The sequence below is a fragment of the Acomys russatus genome, chromosome 6, assembly GCF_903995435.1.
Source record: "Acomys russatus chromosome 6, mAcoRus1.1, whole genome shotgun sequence".
In the NCBI taxonomy this organism is placed as follows: domain Eukaryota; kingdom Metazoa; phylum Chordata; class Mammalia; order Rodentia; family Muridae; genus Acomys; species Acomys russatus.
In genome coordinates, this window is record NC_067142.1 from 33,600,384 (window position 1) to 33,613,532 (window position 13,149).

General features: G+C 50.4%; 1 protein-coding gene across 1 annotated transcript in view; it reads right to left on the bottom strand.

Moving 5' to 3' along the window:
- Positions 1–4,713: 4,713 nt before the first annotated feature.
- The window catches only part of Ppfia4 (PTPRF interacting protein alpha 4), a 47,587-nt gene continuing 39,151 nt past the window's right edge, over positions 4,714–13,149 (bottom strand). The window contains exons 25-29 of the mRNA XM_051147449.1: positions 12,077–12,174; positions 11,383–11,558; positions 7,919–7,987; positions 5,638–5,815; positions 4,714–5,174 (exon numbers count right to left, since the gene is read on the bottom strand). Coding sequence (XP_051003406.1) covers positions 5,125–5,174; positions 5,638–5,815; positions 7,919–7,987; positions 11,383–11,558; positions 12,077–12,174 — 571 coding nt within the window. The 3' untranslated portion in view covers positions 4,714–5,124. The remainder of the gene's footprint in view (positions 5,175–5,637; positions 5,816–7,918; positions 7,988–11,382; positions 11,559–12,076; positions 12,175–13,149) is intronic.

The following is a 13,149-nucleotide window of genomic DNA, read 5'->3' on the forward strand; positions in this document are numbered from 1 at the left end:
AATGAATAACAAGGTGGAGTTCTTTAGGGAAATTAACCTAAATTCCTTCATCCGTGGAAGTAACTACAATAAATCAAACCGGGTTAATCAAATCTTGTCTAACAATGGACGCTAAGCACTCCACAGGAGTAAAAAGACAAGAATTACTTGAAATTGGCATGCCAAGTGTTAGTGGGGACACAGGAACCTGTGTTTGGCTAATTATTATGAATTATATGTCCTATCTGAGCCCCCTAGTAAACATTCTAAGGTGTAACTTCCCAGAAGATCCGGGTGGCAGGCCAGAAAACCTTTCCACTAGTGCTCGCAGGGATAAGTGACTGTCCCAAGTGGTGCAGAAGAGCAACAGTACGAGAGAAGAGTCCCCTCAACTCACGTCCACAGGTGAAATGCTACTCTACTATCCCTCACATGTCATGTCCCATGGACTTTAGTTCCCTGGCTTCTTGGGCTCAAGATGGAGTACAGATGCCTAAGCGGAGCGAGAGCTCCAAATGAGATTGGCTTAAGAAGCACAGTTCAGGCGTTGGTAGGGACATGTGTCGGCTCCCTTGGTAACACGAGATGTACCTCCTCCCTGCACTCTCTCAGCAATGGGTGACCATCCTGACGCAGACTCCTTGTCTCTCACTCTGTTTAGAACATTTTCAGAGAGAATAAAGGAAAATATTCTAAGGATCCTTCCTTGGTTTCTACAAATGCTGAAGAAACAGGATGCTAGGTCTTATCTGGAGCTCAGCATGCCTGAACTTCCATTTCCATACTGGACTGCTTTTCCTATATCCCCAGCCCAGTGGCTGGCAACACTGGGAAGTCACGGTGCTCTAGACCCTTCAGACCTCTCTCCGGCTACTAAAGTTCATCAGTTCCACCTTTGACCATGACCGGATGGGGCATTGAGAGGCTTGTAGACACTAGACTGACACACCTTACTGCTTCTTCTTGCCTTGCCTGGGCTCTGCCTCATTAGGTATCTGCCTTTCTTCCTGTCACCTGTGCCCATCGACTCTGTCGTTCCTGCTTCATCAGTGTTTGGCATGCCAATGGCTGTGGAAGGGACACAAGAGCGCAGTGTGTGTTGTGCCACATGGTTCATCACTCAGATGAGTAGACTATGGCCTCAGGATGATTGGCAGGTGCCAAGGGCCACCTGAGTGGTTACAAACAAAGGTGTGAGGAAAACAGAATTGGGATAGCTATAGAAATGAGGGTGCTCCCTCTTAAAAGCAGCAGCTACCTTCTGGGTACTGGGTCAGGAATTTACCATTTGCAGGTTATAGTTAGGGACAAGGCACTGGGCTCAGGCTGAGATTTGACCTCAGCGTGACAATTTCCTGTTCTTTAAAATGACAATGATCCCACCTTGATGGCTCTGAGGATGAGGCAAATTCATCTGTTTACTACAAATTATAATTTGGATGTTTGGGTTTCTCCAAATTCATATTCAATTCATGTTCAGGGCTGGAGAAATGACCAGAGGCTAAGAGAGCTTGCTGCTCCATCTATCACAAAGACCCAAGCTTGGATCCCAGCACCCATACCATGATGACACAGCTCACATATGCTATTCCTCCAGCTCTGAGGGACCCATGTGTCTTCTGACCTTCACCAGAACCCACACACACATGTGCACATTCACTTAGATTTTAAAAATTAATCTTTAAAAATACCTTATCCCTAATTGAATGGTATCAACAGATAGGTCTTCTAAGGCGCCTGGGACATGAAGGCTGTGCCCTCATGAGAGGGGTTAGTACCCTCATGAGTGGACTGACAGCCCGTCCAACCCTTGTTACCCCTCAACCTTTCTAGCATGCGGGAACACCTTGAGAGTACCATTTCTGAGAATTGGGCTCGTGTTGGAGATTAAGTACTAGTGTTTTGACCTTGGACTTCTTCAACTCTGACATTGTGAGAAACACATTTCTGCTGGTTAAAAATGACCCATGTAAGGCTATTCTGTAACAGCAGCAGTCAAGTGTCTGGCACACAACGGTGCTTGGTGACTTGTCGGTTTTTTTTTTTTTTTTATGAATATTAATCCTTTCAACAATTCTCCAAGACGAGGCCAGTCAACTCACTCATTCAATGTAGAGATGGAAGAGACTGACCTGAGGAGAGCTGTCGCAGCCCAGTGCAGTAGACAGTCAAGGAGACCACACGTGTGTGTGTGTGCAGCATGCATTGACTGTTCAGGGAGCTGAAGGGTGTCAGTTAACCTAATTCTACTGCAGTGCCAGCTACTGCCTCCCAGGAGAGACTCAGAAAGGAGTTAAAGGGTCAAGGCTCCAAAGGCAAGAAAAAAGAGTGGTGGAGCATTCTCTAAGCTAGGTGGGGAGAGGAGAATGCCAGGGAATAGCTTTCTAAAGGCAGGCAGTAGAGAGGAGCTGGACCCTGAACTAAAGCAGTGGAGACCTAACGGGGTGGTTTAAATAAGAAGTGCCCCCTGGGGCTCCTGTATTTGAATGCTTGGTCCCCAGCTGCTAGAACTGTTTGGGAAGGGTAAGGAGGTGTGGCCTTGTTGGAGGAGATGAGTCACTGGCCCATGCCATCTTAGGTAGCTCTCTTTCTACCTCTTGGTTGTCGTCTCAACATGCAAGCTCTCAGCTACTTCTCCAGCGCCATGCCTATCTGCCTGCTTGCCTGCCTGCCCTGAGGTTGCACCCTTCGCCATAATGGTCATGGACTCTAACCCCCTAAAACTGTAAGCAAGCATTCAAGCAAATAATGTGTTAATTTGGTTGGTCACGGTATCTTTTCACAGCAAGTGAAAAGTAACTACTGAAAAGGAGAGATGTTCAGAGGAAGTTGGGCGGCGGCGGCTACTCCAGGCTACTATGAAAGGGTCTAAGTAGAGTAAGCCTGGGAAGATGGATGAAAGAGGAAACTGACCGAGCCTGACAGCAGGCTTCTCATCCCTTCACCTTGTTCTCTTAACCCTTGGCACAAGCCACTCAACCCCTAACTTTCCCATCAACCCTCTGAGTGAATAATAAACAGAAGGGTGTTACCTATATGTTTCAAACGGATACTTCCTTCCCAGGGGATAGCAGCCCAACGTCCATGAAGTAAGCTGGAAACATCAAATGAACTTAGCATTGAAAAAAGAAACTGAGGCCATTTGTACATTGTCTTAAAACCAGGTTGTTTATTGGTACGTACACACCCATTCACCCACACCCACACACACTCACACTCACACACTCACACTCCTGAAGCACTGAGCCGATACAGTACTGAGAAGGGACCTGGTGAGACACAGGAGGCTGGCAAGGAGAGCTTCAGTCACTGGTGACTCTCCAGAAAAAAAAAAAAACAACCCACATATATATTGACAGTGAGGCAGGGGGTACACCACGACAGCAGCCTTTCATCACTGCATGCAGACTCCCCTATTTCATCCTTCCTGCTGACCCTGAATGTACCTGGATCCCCAGTTGCTACCTATAACATGGCAAACCATGAAAGGATTACATGGTAGAGGAGGGGTAGGGCTGACTCTCCCACATAGCTAGCCCCATAGAGTCCCTGGGAGTCAGATGGTACTGTCATGTTCAACTCCTTCCATCTTAGGATGCTGGCACTTCTCTGTAACTCCAGCACTTGGGATGGGGGGCGGGTTCTTTCTCTCTAACTGATTCATGGTCCACTCAATTGTTTCTCGTCTCCACTCCCAGCAGTCTCACTGGCGGGGAAGCAGAAACAATGGCATCAAGGACAGATGGTTGCCTGCCCCAGCCAAGGTGAACCCATTCGGTCACCTCATTAGCCAAGCTTTCTTCCACTGAGTGGCAGGCAGCACAAGGCCCTGAGTCCTTTTCAGACAGGGAGTTCCAGCTCATGTCTCCACCTGTTAGCCTAGGCGCTGCTCAGAATCCCAGTGGATGAGATGGTGAACCAGCTACCCCATCACCTAGAGGACAGCACTGTCCCCCACAGTCACAATCCAGGCACTTTCCCTTTCCTCTTCCATCAAGTGTCGGGTTCTATCAAGCCACCCTGATGGCAGGTCCTGAGCTTTCCCAAGATTAAGGAATTGGTCTGGAAGAAGGCTAACTGACAGTCCTCCTAAATCTGTCCTGCCCTGACCATCCTGCCTGAAAAGGCAGATAAAACGGTGGAGGAGCGGAAAGATCAAGAATGTCTTGAGTAGTTAGCTCTTTACCCCCAAAAGAACCCTGAAGGAGGAATGGATGGTATGAAGACACACAAGGGAGGCTGCCTCAAGCCACTTTAGATTTCCTGGCCCTGGGACATGATTCGCTAAAGGGGAAGCTGTTTTCCCCTCTTCAGGGCAGAGGCAACAGTTCACAAACTGATCCACTCGACCCAGTAGTAGTGCCATTTGTGGCTGGGGCTAGAGGCATTCCTACCACCCTTTGGGCTTAGGTTCCTAACCATACCTCCTACTGGGCAAGGGGCTAAGGCGATTCCTTTGCCCTCACTCTTGGCCCAAAGCTCTGGGGTCCGTTTTTCCCACATATTTGGGATTCTGCGTCAGCTTGGGCACAGTTCCTACCTTAGTCTTCCTCAGTTCCCCTCCGGGCTTTATCCTGGAGGGGCTAGGGTATGCTACACCTCTCCTCAACTCACAAGCAAGACTTGGAGGCATAGCGACCAACACTGGAGATCGGGTTTGGGGAAGAGGGAATGATACTTCGAGAGGGGGGTGCCAAAACCACTCAGACCATCCGGCACAGCCAGAGTGGGGGGCGGGGGGACGACCAGAAGGCCAAGTAGTCCAAGCAGGACGGAGTCCAAAATGGCCTTTTATTGGCAGGGCCATCTCAATCCTTAGTCGGGGATCCTGGGCCTGATGAGCCCATAGTCCAGACCAAACTAGATCCAGAAGAGGGAAGGTGGCGGCCCTTCTCTCCCTCCCATGGAACCCGGGTGCCGCCACACACAGGAGACCTTGGCCACATCCACTAGAGACTTACAACAGGGGTACGGAGTGGGACTCGGATAGTGGGGTGCCGAGGGAGTAGATGAGCATACTCTGAGATCCCGGGCAACTGGAAAGTCACAGAGGAGAGACTAGGAGCCAAAGGAGAAAGGGAACGAGCAGGAAGGGTGAGGGCCGGCTGAGCCTGCAGAATCAGGACACCGCCCTGGGGGCCGTGGCTAGTCCCGGAAGGCGGAGAGCATGTGTCCGTAGAGATAGTGGGAGTGAGCTACGAGAGAAGAGAGAGAGACAGGCTCTGTGAGTGGAGGTGGTCCCCGGGGCGGGTAGCGGGTAGGTGCGACATGCGTCCAAGCACAAAGCGAAGCGGGAAGGGCAAGCCGGGCGGTGCTGCAGCGAGGGTGCGGCGGCAGGGCGGGCCGGGGCAGCGGCAGGACGGTTGAGCGCAGCCACAGCCTGGCCCACTTACCCCGAGCCGGGGGCGCACCCCCGTCAGACCCGGGGCGGGAGGGTGGGGGGGTCAGCAGGAGTAGGTCCGGACCGTGGAGGGCTCCAGTCTCTGCGCCCCCGCCGTCCCGGCTGGCAGGAATCGGCAGCGGCGGGAGAACACACAGAGCGCGGGTTAGTGCGCGCCCCCACCGCAGCGTTAGTGCAGCTCAGCCTCGGCCTCGCCCCTCTCCAGCCCGCTCGGCCCCAGGGTGCGGGAAGGAACCCCTGGCCAGCCTGGCACTCACCTTCCGGCATGATCTTCTTGGGCGGAGCGGGTGGGGGCTGTAATGGGCCCAGCGTGGACACTCGGAAGCCCGCCGGGAGGGTCTCCGCTGAGGTGCCCAGCATGCCACCGCTATGGTGATCCCGCGGCCGGAAGCGTTTCCTCCAGGAGGGTGCTCTGCGGAACACCTTCTCTTCGCCCTGCACCAAGAGGCACATTGGAGTTGCCATCCGGGTCCCTGGAGCTCCAAGTAGTACTACTTTCCTAACCCTCCCTCCCTAGCCCTTAGTGTGTCTCCTGTAGAATGGATGGGGAGCTGAGGGGGGCTGATTACAGGAGGTCCCTCCTATCAGGTCTAGTCCAGCAGTGAACTCCATTGCTCTACCCACCCCAACCTCCCCAAACTGAGCTCAGAGAGTCCACTGCTCTTCCAAAGTGTTTTCCTTTTCAGGCTCCCTTTGGGCCAGTCCCTGTACAGCCCCGGCACTGCTCCCCTGCTCCTTCTAGGGCCTCAATAAGTGATCAAGACTTGTAAGCTGCCGTTCTTGGTTCAGCCACATTATTGCGCACCACGGCCAAACCCAGCTTCCGTTTTCTTATCTGCACAATAGAATCCCAACATTTGCCTCACCTATTTATTCTCAAGTTACCAACCCCAGTGGGAACAGAACACAGGGACAAGGGTGGGTCAGACAGATAACCAAGGGACATGCTCCTCCAGGGGGACTACAGGGAGCAACTCCCACCATCTGCTCCCCATCAATGCCAACCAAGTCTCCAAAGTCACTTCCTTTGCCAGTGGGCTCCCGGAGCCACAATGCCACAGGATGCCTCACTGCACGAGCCACACACAGCTCGACCTTTCAGAGGCACAGCTCACTGCCTTGTGGCCAAGCCTTATCTTCCACCCTTGTGTTTTCAGAACCGCACAGGACCCATGATAAGAGGCAGAATGAGCAGGAACAGGACCAAATAGCCCTGTTTTTGCCTCAAGGGCTCCTCCCATCTCTCTTAGGACCTGTAATCTGTGCCTTTGGGATGGCAAATGCTGTAATTACATTTTAACATGCCACAGATCTGTCCTAGAGGCATTTCACATGCATTTTCAAGATTATTTCATTACTATTTCTTTCCCCTCACCCTCTCCCCTTGGTCCCCTCAGTTCCTTCCTGCCTCTGCCCCTTCTGTTTTCTTCTTTTTCTCTATTGTGTTCTATGCTCCGTGGAGAAAAATACATGATTTGTTGTTGCTGCTGTTCCAAAGAACATCTCCCCTGATCCTGAGTAGTGTCTGGGAATGCTGTCTGCCTCAGTCACAGCTTGTTAAATGAATGGTTAGCAGGAGTCCCGTTCCTTAATTTAGCAAGATTGGAAGATAGAGAACCTAAAAATAAGCCTGGGGGGGGGGGGGTACACGCATGCCTCAGTCTATCCGTCGAAGTCAAAGAACAGCTTTGTGGAGTTGGCCATCTCTTCCTACCTTTACACAAGCTCCAGAGATCAAACTCTGGTCATTGCCTTGTACAGCAAGAGTTTTTACCTGCTGTGCCATCTCACCTGCCCCAGCTCTTGTTTTTTTTTTTTTTTTTTTTTTTAACTTGCTTAAAGCCAAGTCAGCTAAGGAGGCCCTGACCAGCAAGGTGAAGGAAGGTTGGTGGCAGGAAAACAGGGAGGGAGGGAGAGGAGGGCTTGCTGGGAGGGCCAGGCTGTGGCCTCAGAACAGTGAAGTCTTCCCTGAACCCAAGGGGAAGGCATGATGAAATGGAGGTCAAAGGGCTGTTTGTTTCTGAGACCCAGAAGGGCAGAGAGATAGCTTGGATGCAAAAGTTAAGGCAAAAGGGTGAAGCTACAGGGAGACTAGGGGTGACAAAAGCCTGAACTTCTGTTTAGCAGTGTCTGCCTGAGGGGCAGACAGCAGAGCTATCGCTCTGTTCCTCAGCAGAGCACCTGTCCTCAAATGCCACACATCTGGAGGACAGGCTGCTGCAATCTTCACCAAGCAGGAAAAGGGTCTGAGATACAAAGACGCAAGGACCATTCCAAGGAAGACTGTCAAGTCTGTATAGGTGAGAGGGCTGAGCCTTGAGGTTGAAGACGCTTTGAGGTCTTATGCTTTAAGTAAGTTTCATAGAGACTTCTCCCCGGCTGCCAACATGCCTCCCCACCCCTTACCTTCCCCATCCCTTCCGGCTTTCCTCCCTTAGGCTAGCCACCACGCACTACACCTGGGCTAGGAGAGTTCATGACCCTCAATCCAACCAGCCAATTATGACCAAGGCTCTGAATTTGTATCCCAGTACTCACGTCATCCAACTTCCTGTCTGTGCCTAAGGCCAACAGGTTATTGAACTCTCTCTCCATCACTTGGCGGGCCTGAAAACCACAGGGTGAGAGGGGAAAAGAGAGGCTCTAGTTAATAACATTTATGCTATCTTTTTTTAAATGTACATTAATTCAGTTTTTATTATTATACATTATTCAGTGTGTGTGAGAAAGAGTGTGTGTATGTGTGTGTGCGCGCGCGCATACGTGTGCGCGCATGCCCGTGCACACATTTGCTTCTGTGCACTGTGGAAGTCAGAGAACAACTTGCAAAAGTTGTTTCTCTCTTCACCATGCAGGTCCCAGGAATCAAACCCAGGTCACCAGGCTTGGTGGCAAGTGCTCTAACATGCTAAGCCACCTCACCAGTCCCATCTTTTTTTTTTTTTCCTTAAACATGTGGGGAAGAGCAAGTACACCACGGTAAATGTATGGGGTTAGAGGATAACACGCAAGAATCGGTTCTCTCCTACCATGTGTACTCTGGGGACTGAGCTCAGGTTATCAGGCTGGGTGGCAAGCACCTTTACCCACCCATCCATCTCCACCTCCCCCTTTGTTGAATCTTTCTACTGTTTCCTAGAGTCTAGGGGCAGAGAAGGGGCAGGCTTTAGTGTACTTAGCCCACTGGGAACCTCCTACCCTTCCCTGAGGCTGCTGCCTCTGGCAAATCACTAATATTTCGTATCCTACTAAACTGTTAACCTTGGGATTCTTTCATATGGGGCAAATTAGGAGGGAATGTCATTTTAAAGAACAGGAAGGCAGAAGCCATGAAGAGGCAGGCTTTACCTAAGTGGGGGGGGGGGGTATTATTTTCATTAACTGGACTCAGAGAGTAACCAGTAAGAAAAGACAAAGAGGGCACGAAGCTGAGAGGGAGGGTATCAGTAGACAAAGATGATTAAAATAAATTGTACAAATATATGCAAGTTCCTATGAATAAGTAAAAATTATTGTTTTAAAAGTCTATATTTTGTCTGTAAAGAAGGACAGGAGGAAGAGAAATAAACACTCACACCATGGGTAAGCAAAACTTCCTAGGAGTAAGTAAGCCTCGTCTGACAGAGTCCACATCACAAACCCAAACTAAAAGAGTCCCAGTCATGGATAGTGGGAACCCTGAGCTGCATGGCACACAGACACTTTTTCTAGACTCCTCAAAATTAACTCATTAAGGAAACTGCCAAAGTGAGCAGAGAGGTGGCTCAGCAGTTAAGAGTACTTGCTGCTTTTGCAGAGGACCAGGGTTCAAATCCCAGCAACCACATCAGGCAGCTCACAACTGCCTGTAACTCCAGTTCCAAGGAACCAGCAATCTTCTGACCTCTGCAATGCCTGCATGCATATGATACACCTACATACATACACACATACATGCAGGCACACACACATAAACTAAAAAATAAATAAAAAGAAAGAAGAAAGAAAGAAGAAATTCTGTCACCAGATATTTTCAACTACTGTCCATGGAGGATTCCATACCAGATCAGATAAATGGGTCAAGAAAATATTGGGCGGGGCTAGAGAGATAGCTCAGTGGTTAAGAGCACTGGCTGCTTTTCCAGAGGACCCAGGTCCAATTCCCAGCACCCATATGGCCATCTGTAACTCCAGTTCCAGGGGACCCAATGCCCTCACATAGACATACATGCAGGCAAAACACCAATGCACATAAAATAAAAATAAATAAATCTTTTTTAAAAATTTTTTTTAAAGAAAGAAAATGCTGGGCAGTGAAGGAGCACACCTTTAATCCCAGCACTCCTTGAGGCAGAGGCAAGAGGATATCTGAGGCCAGCCTGGTCTACAGAGTTCCAGGATAGCCACGGCTACACAGAGAAACCCTGTCTCAAAAAAGAAAAAGAGGAAGGAAGGAAGGAAGGAAGGAAGGAAGGTGCATTCTGGGATAGGAAGCAAAAGAAAGGAAAAGCCCAATTCTGGGGAAAGCATTAATGGCAGAGCTCTATCGGGACAATGTTTGTCAGAAGTGGGAATGTCGTGTCTTACAAATTACCTAAAAGGAAAACATTTCCTTTTGTTTGTTTGTTTGTGTTTTGTTTTGTTTTGTTTTGGAGACAGGGTTACTCTGTATGGCCTTGGCTGTCCTAGACTCGATTCGTAGAACCAGGCTGGCCTCAAACTCACAGAGATCCGCCTGCCTCTGCCTCCCTGAGTGCTGGGATTAGAGGCATAGGCCAAGACACTTGGCTGAATGAAAAGATTTCTGGGCAGTGAACGGTTAAACGGACAGCTATCAGCTGCAGAAACACTAGTGAGAGCCCTGTGCAGGAAGGAACCTGCAAATGAAATTAGAGGTGGGAAACTGTAGAGAAATTGCATTTGGAGGAAATCCAAACTTTTACTAGAAAAGAAAGGTTCCACGGGGTGTTTTGACTGGTCAGTAGGAGTCACAACAGACAGTCTGCAAACACACTGGCCCTCTGCTGCCAGTGGCCCCACGGCCAACACACTGTCTAGGACCAAGACACCACGGCCCCACCCTCCCTCAAGCCAAAAAGCATCTGCTCCCAGAATAGGGAGCACAGCTAGTGGCTGGATCTCAAAAGCAATCTGACAGCTGCAAACAGTTCAGACAAGGGCAGCTAAAATGATCAGGGGCAGCAGCTAGTCCACGAGGGAAGGCTAAAAGAATTAAGCCCATTCTGTCTGGAGAGACAAAGGCTTGGGCCCAGAAGCAATATAATCAGAGTTTATGAAATTCACAGTTCCTACAAAAGGGGAAAGCTGGTCAGATACACACATCCTCACCAACCTAAACTTGTAAGGAAGAAGCGGCTCTTTCCCCAGGGGGGGAGCCTGGCAGAGGCATATTGAGGACAACTAAAATCAGGAAGTGCTTTACACAACTGTGAGTGCATCTAGGATCCATTACCCACAGGAAGTCAGAAGGGCCAAAAATATAAATAGAGTCAAGAGAATTTAGATATATTTTTAGGTAACAGTTGAAGTAATAATTATGAAATGTAATTGAAGGAGATGGCTAATCTTTTCTGCTGCTGACAGGGAGACAAGGCCTGGTATGGCGAGTCTCTGGACTGTGCCTACTGGGACTGGAGCAGCCCAGGAGCCAAGAGCAGATCCCTAGGGTGCCAGACAATAGAGATATGGGCTCTCTGGTCTTGTGAGGCCCAGAGTTCATTCCTCCCTGTGAAAGTTGGGACAGAGACACAGCTTAAGGAAAAGGAAAATCCCAAGCCTCAGCAATGAAAGAGGCTTGGGAAGAGCTGGGGTAACCAACCCACAATGGTGTGGAGACAAGAAAACATCTCTGCTTGTGAAAGACACATATTCCACAGGAGCTTTGGCAATGCACGGGAACCACTTGAGGCCTGAAGACATAGCACCCCCCTTGAGACAGAAACACACACACACACACACAAGAGTTGGGCTGGGCGTTGACTGAAGAAGGGCTGGCTGGCTACCTGGGTGTTCTGGGTGGGGATTTGCAGAACCAAGGCCAGCGTGTTGTGGTCGAAGTTCTCATCCAGAGCCAGCAGGGCACCATGCACACCGCTCTCATGAAGGTTTCCTGCATAGTCCCTTAGCCCTATAGACTGGACCCAGTGAACCACCTGGTCATTGGTCCAGACCAGCACATCTGGAGGGCAGAGGAAGAAACAGACAAAAAGGAAACACGCGTGGTCCAGGCTCTTCTAGGTGTGGAAGTGGAGTTCTTGAGACGCAGGGCCTCAGTTACTCTGCTCTTCAGCTCCCACCCCATCCCTAACTTCCCACATCTTTCCGTCCCCTCAAGGCACCTGGGCTCCTGCAGAGCCAGCTCCACCTCACCACATCTCTGCCAGATGGAGTCCCAGCATGGCTCATTCCCCAACCCGAGGCCAAAGCAGTCTTGCTCTTTTCTCTTTCAGAGTCTTGTCTAAAAGCTGCCTCTTTCCCACCCAACCTTCCCCCGGCCCCCAGATCACCACACATGAACACATCAGTCAACAGCGCCACCACTGAGGTCGCACCTGTCTGGTTGGTGGCCACTGTCTGAGGGACGTGGACTATGTCTACTGCATCCGACAGGCTGCGTGCGGTTAGATTCGCTTCTCGGGTCTGCGGCTTCCCCAGGCTCGGGGTTGAAGCAGGCTTCCCCAGGCACAACCAGCTTACCTTTGATCTCATGCTGGCTCTCATCCCGCCTCTTCTCCAGCTCTTTCCGGTCATAGTTCAGCCTCTTCAGACACATGATGCCATACTGAAGACTGGTTCTGCAGGCACACAGCACCTGAGCCAGGGCCTCGGCGTGACCATATTCCTGCCCACACAGCCCCAGTTCTATACCAGCCACAATAGGTACAGTGCACTCAGACACCCTGCATCCGGCACGAAGAACACCCTGGTACCTCCCATGTTCCTGCTGCCAGGGCCTGCACCTGATCTGAGGTTACTTCCACCCCCTGCTGCTCACATTCCCCCCCTCTTCAGGTAGGAAGGGCCTGTGTGGCTTGACTGTCACCTTGGTTAGACCGTGACACCTAGTAGATGAATCAAATGCATCCCTGGGATGTCTTCGAGGGCGTTTCCAGGGGTGATTAAGGGAGGTGGGTTCATCCTGAACATGGGCAGCTCTATACCACAGGCTGGGGACCAGATGGGATGAAAGGGGAGAAGAAGCCAGGCAAAGAGGCCGGACATTCTCCCTGATTTCCCCTTCACAGTGGCCTCAAACAAGGAACAAAAATAAATCTGTCTTCTCCTAAGTTGTGCCAAGTATTCTGTTATAGCAAGAAGACGCTAACAAAGGGCCTGGCTGGTGGGAGGGCTTTGGGTGAAACCAGCATGTCTCTTCTTTGCAGACCTTAGAACGATAAAGACTATTACCACTCAGGAGTCAAAGAAAGAGGAAGTCCAAGATACTCCTTCATCTTACCATTTCACTCAGTCTTTCAATAGCCTACAAGATGCTAATGGATTTGCCCCCTTCCCTGCCCAACTTGTTCTCTCCGCTGCAGCCACGCTGACACCCACGTTGTCCCTCAGACACAGCCGGCTTCTGAGGCCTGGGTACCTCAGGGCCTTTGCATTACAGTTCACTTTCTCTCTCTCTCTCTTCACCTTTATGCCTTTGTTCAAACATCTCCTGCTCAGTCCAACTCAACAGTCACCTAAAGTAGACCCACACAGTCTCCACCTCCACCCCACGTGGACTCCTGCATTAACTTGCTCTAATTCCCTCCCCACTC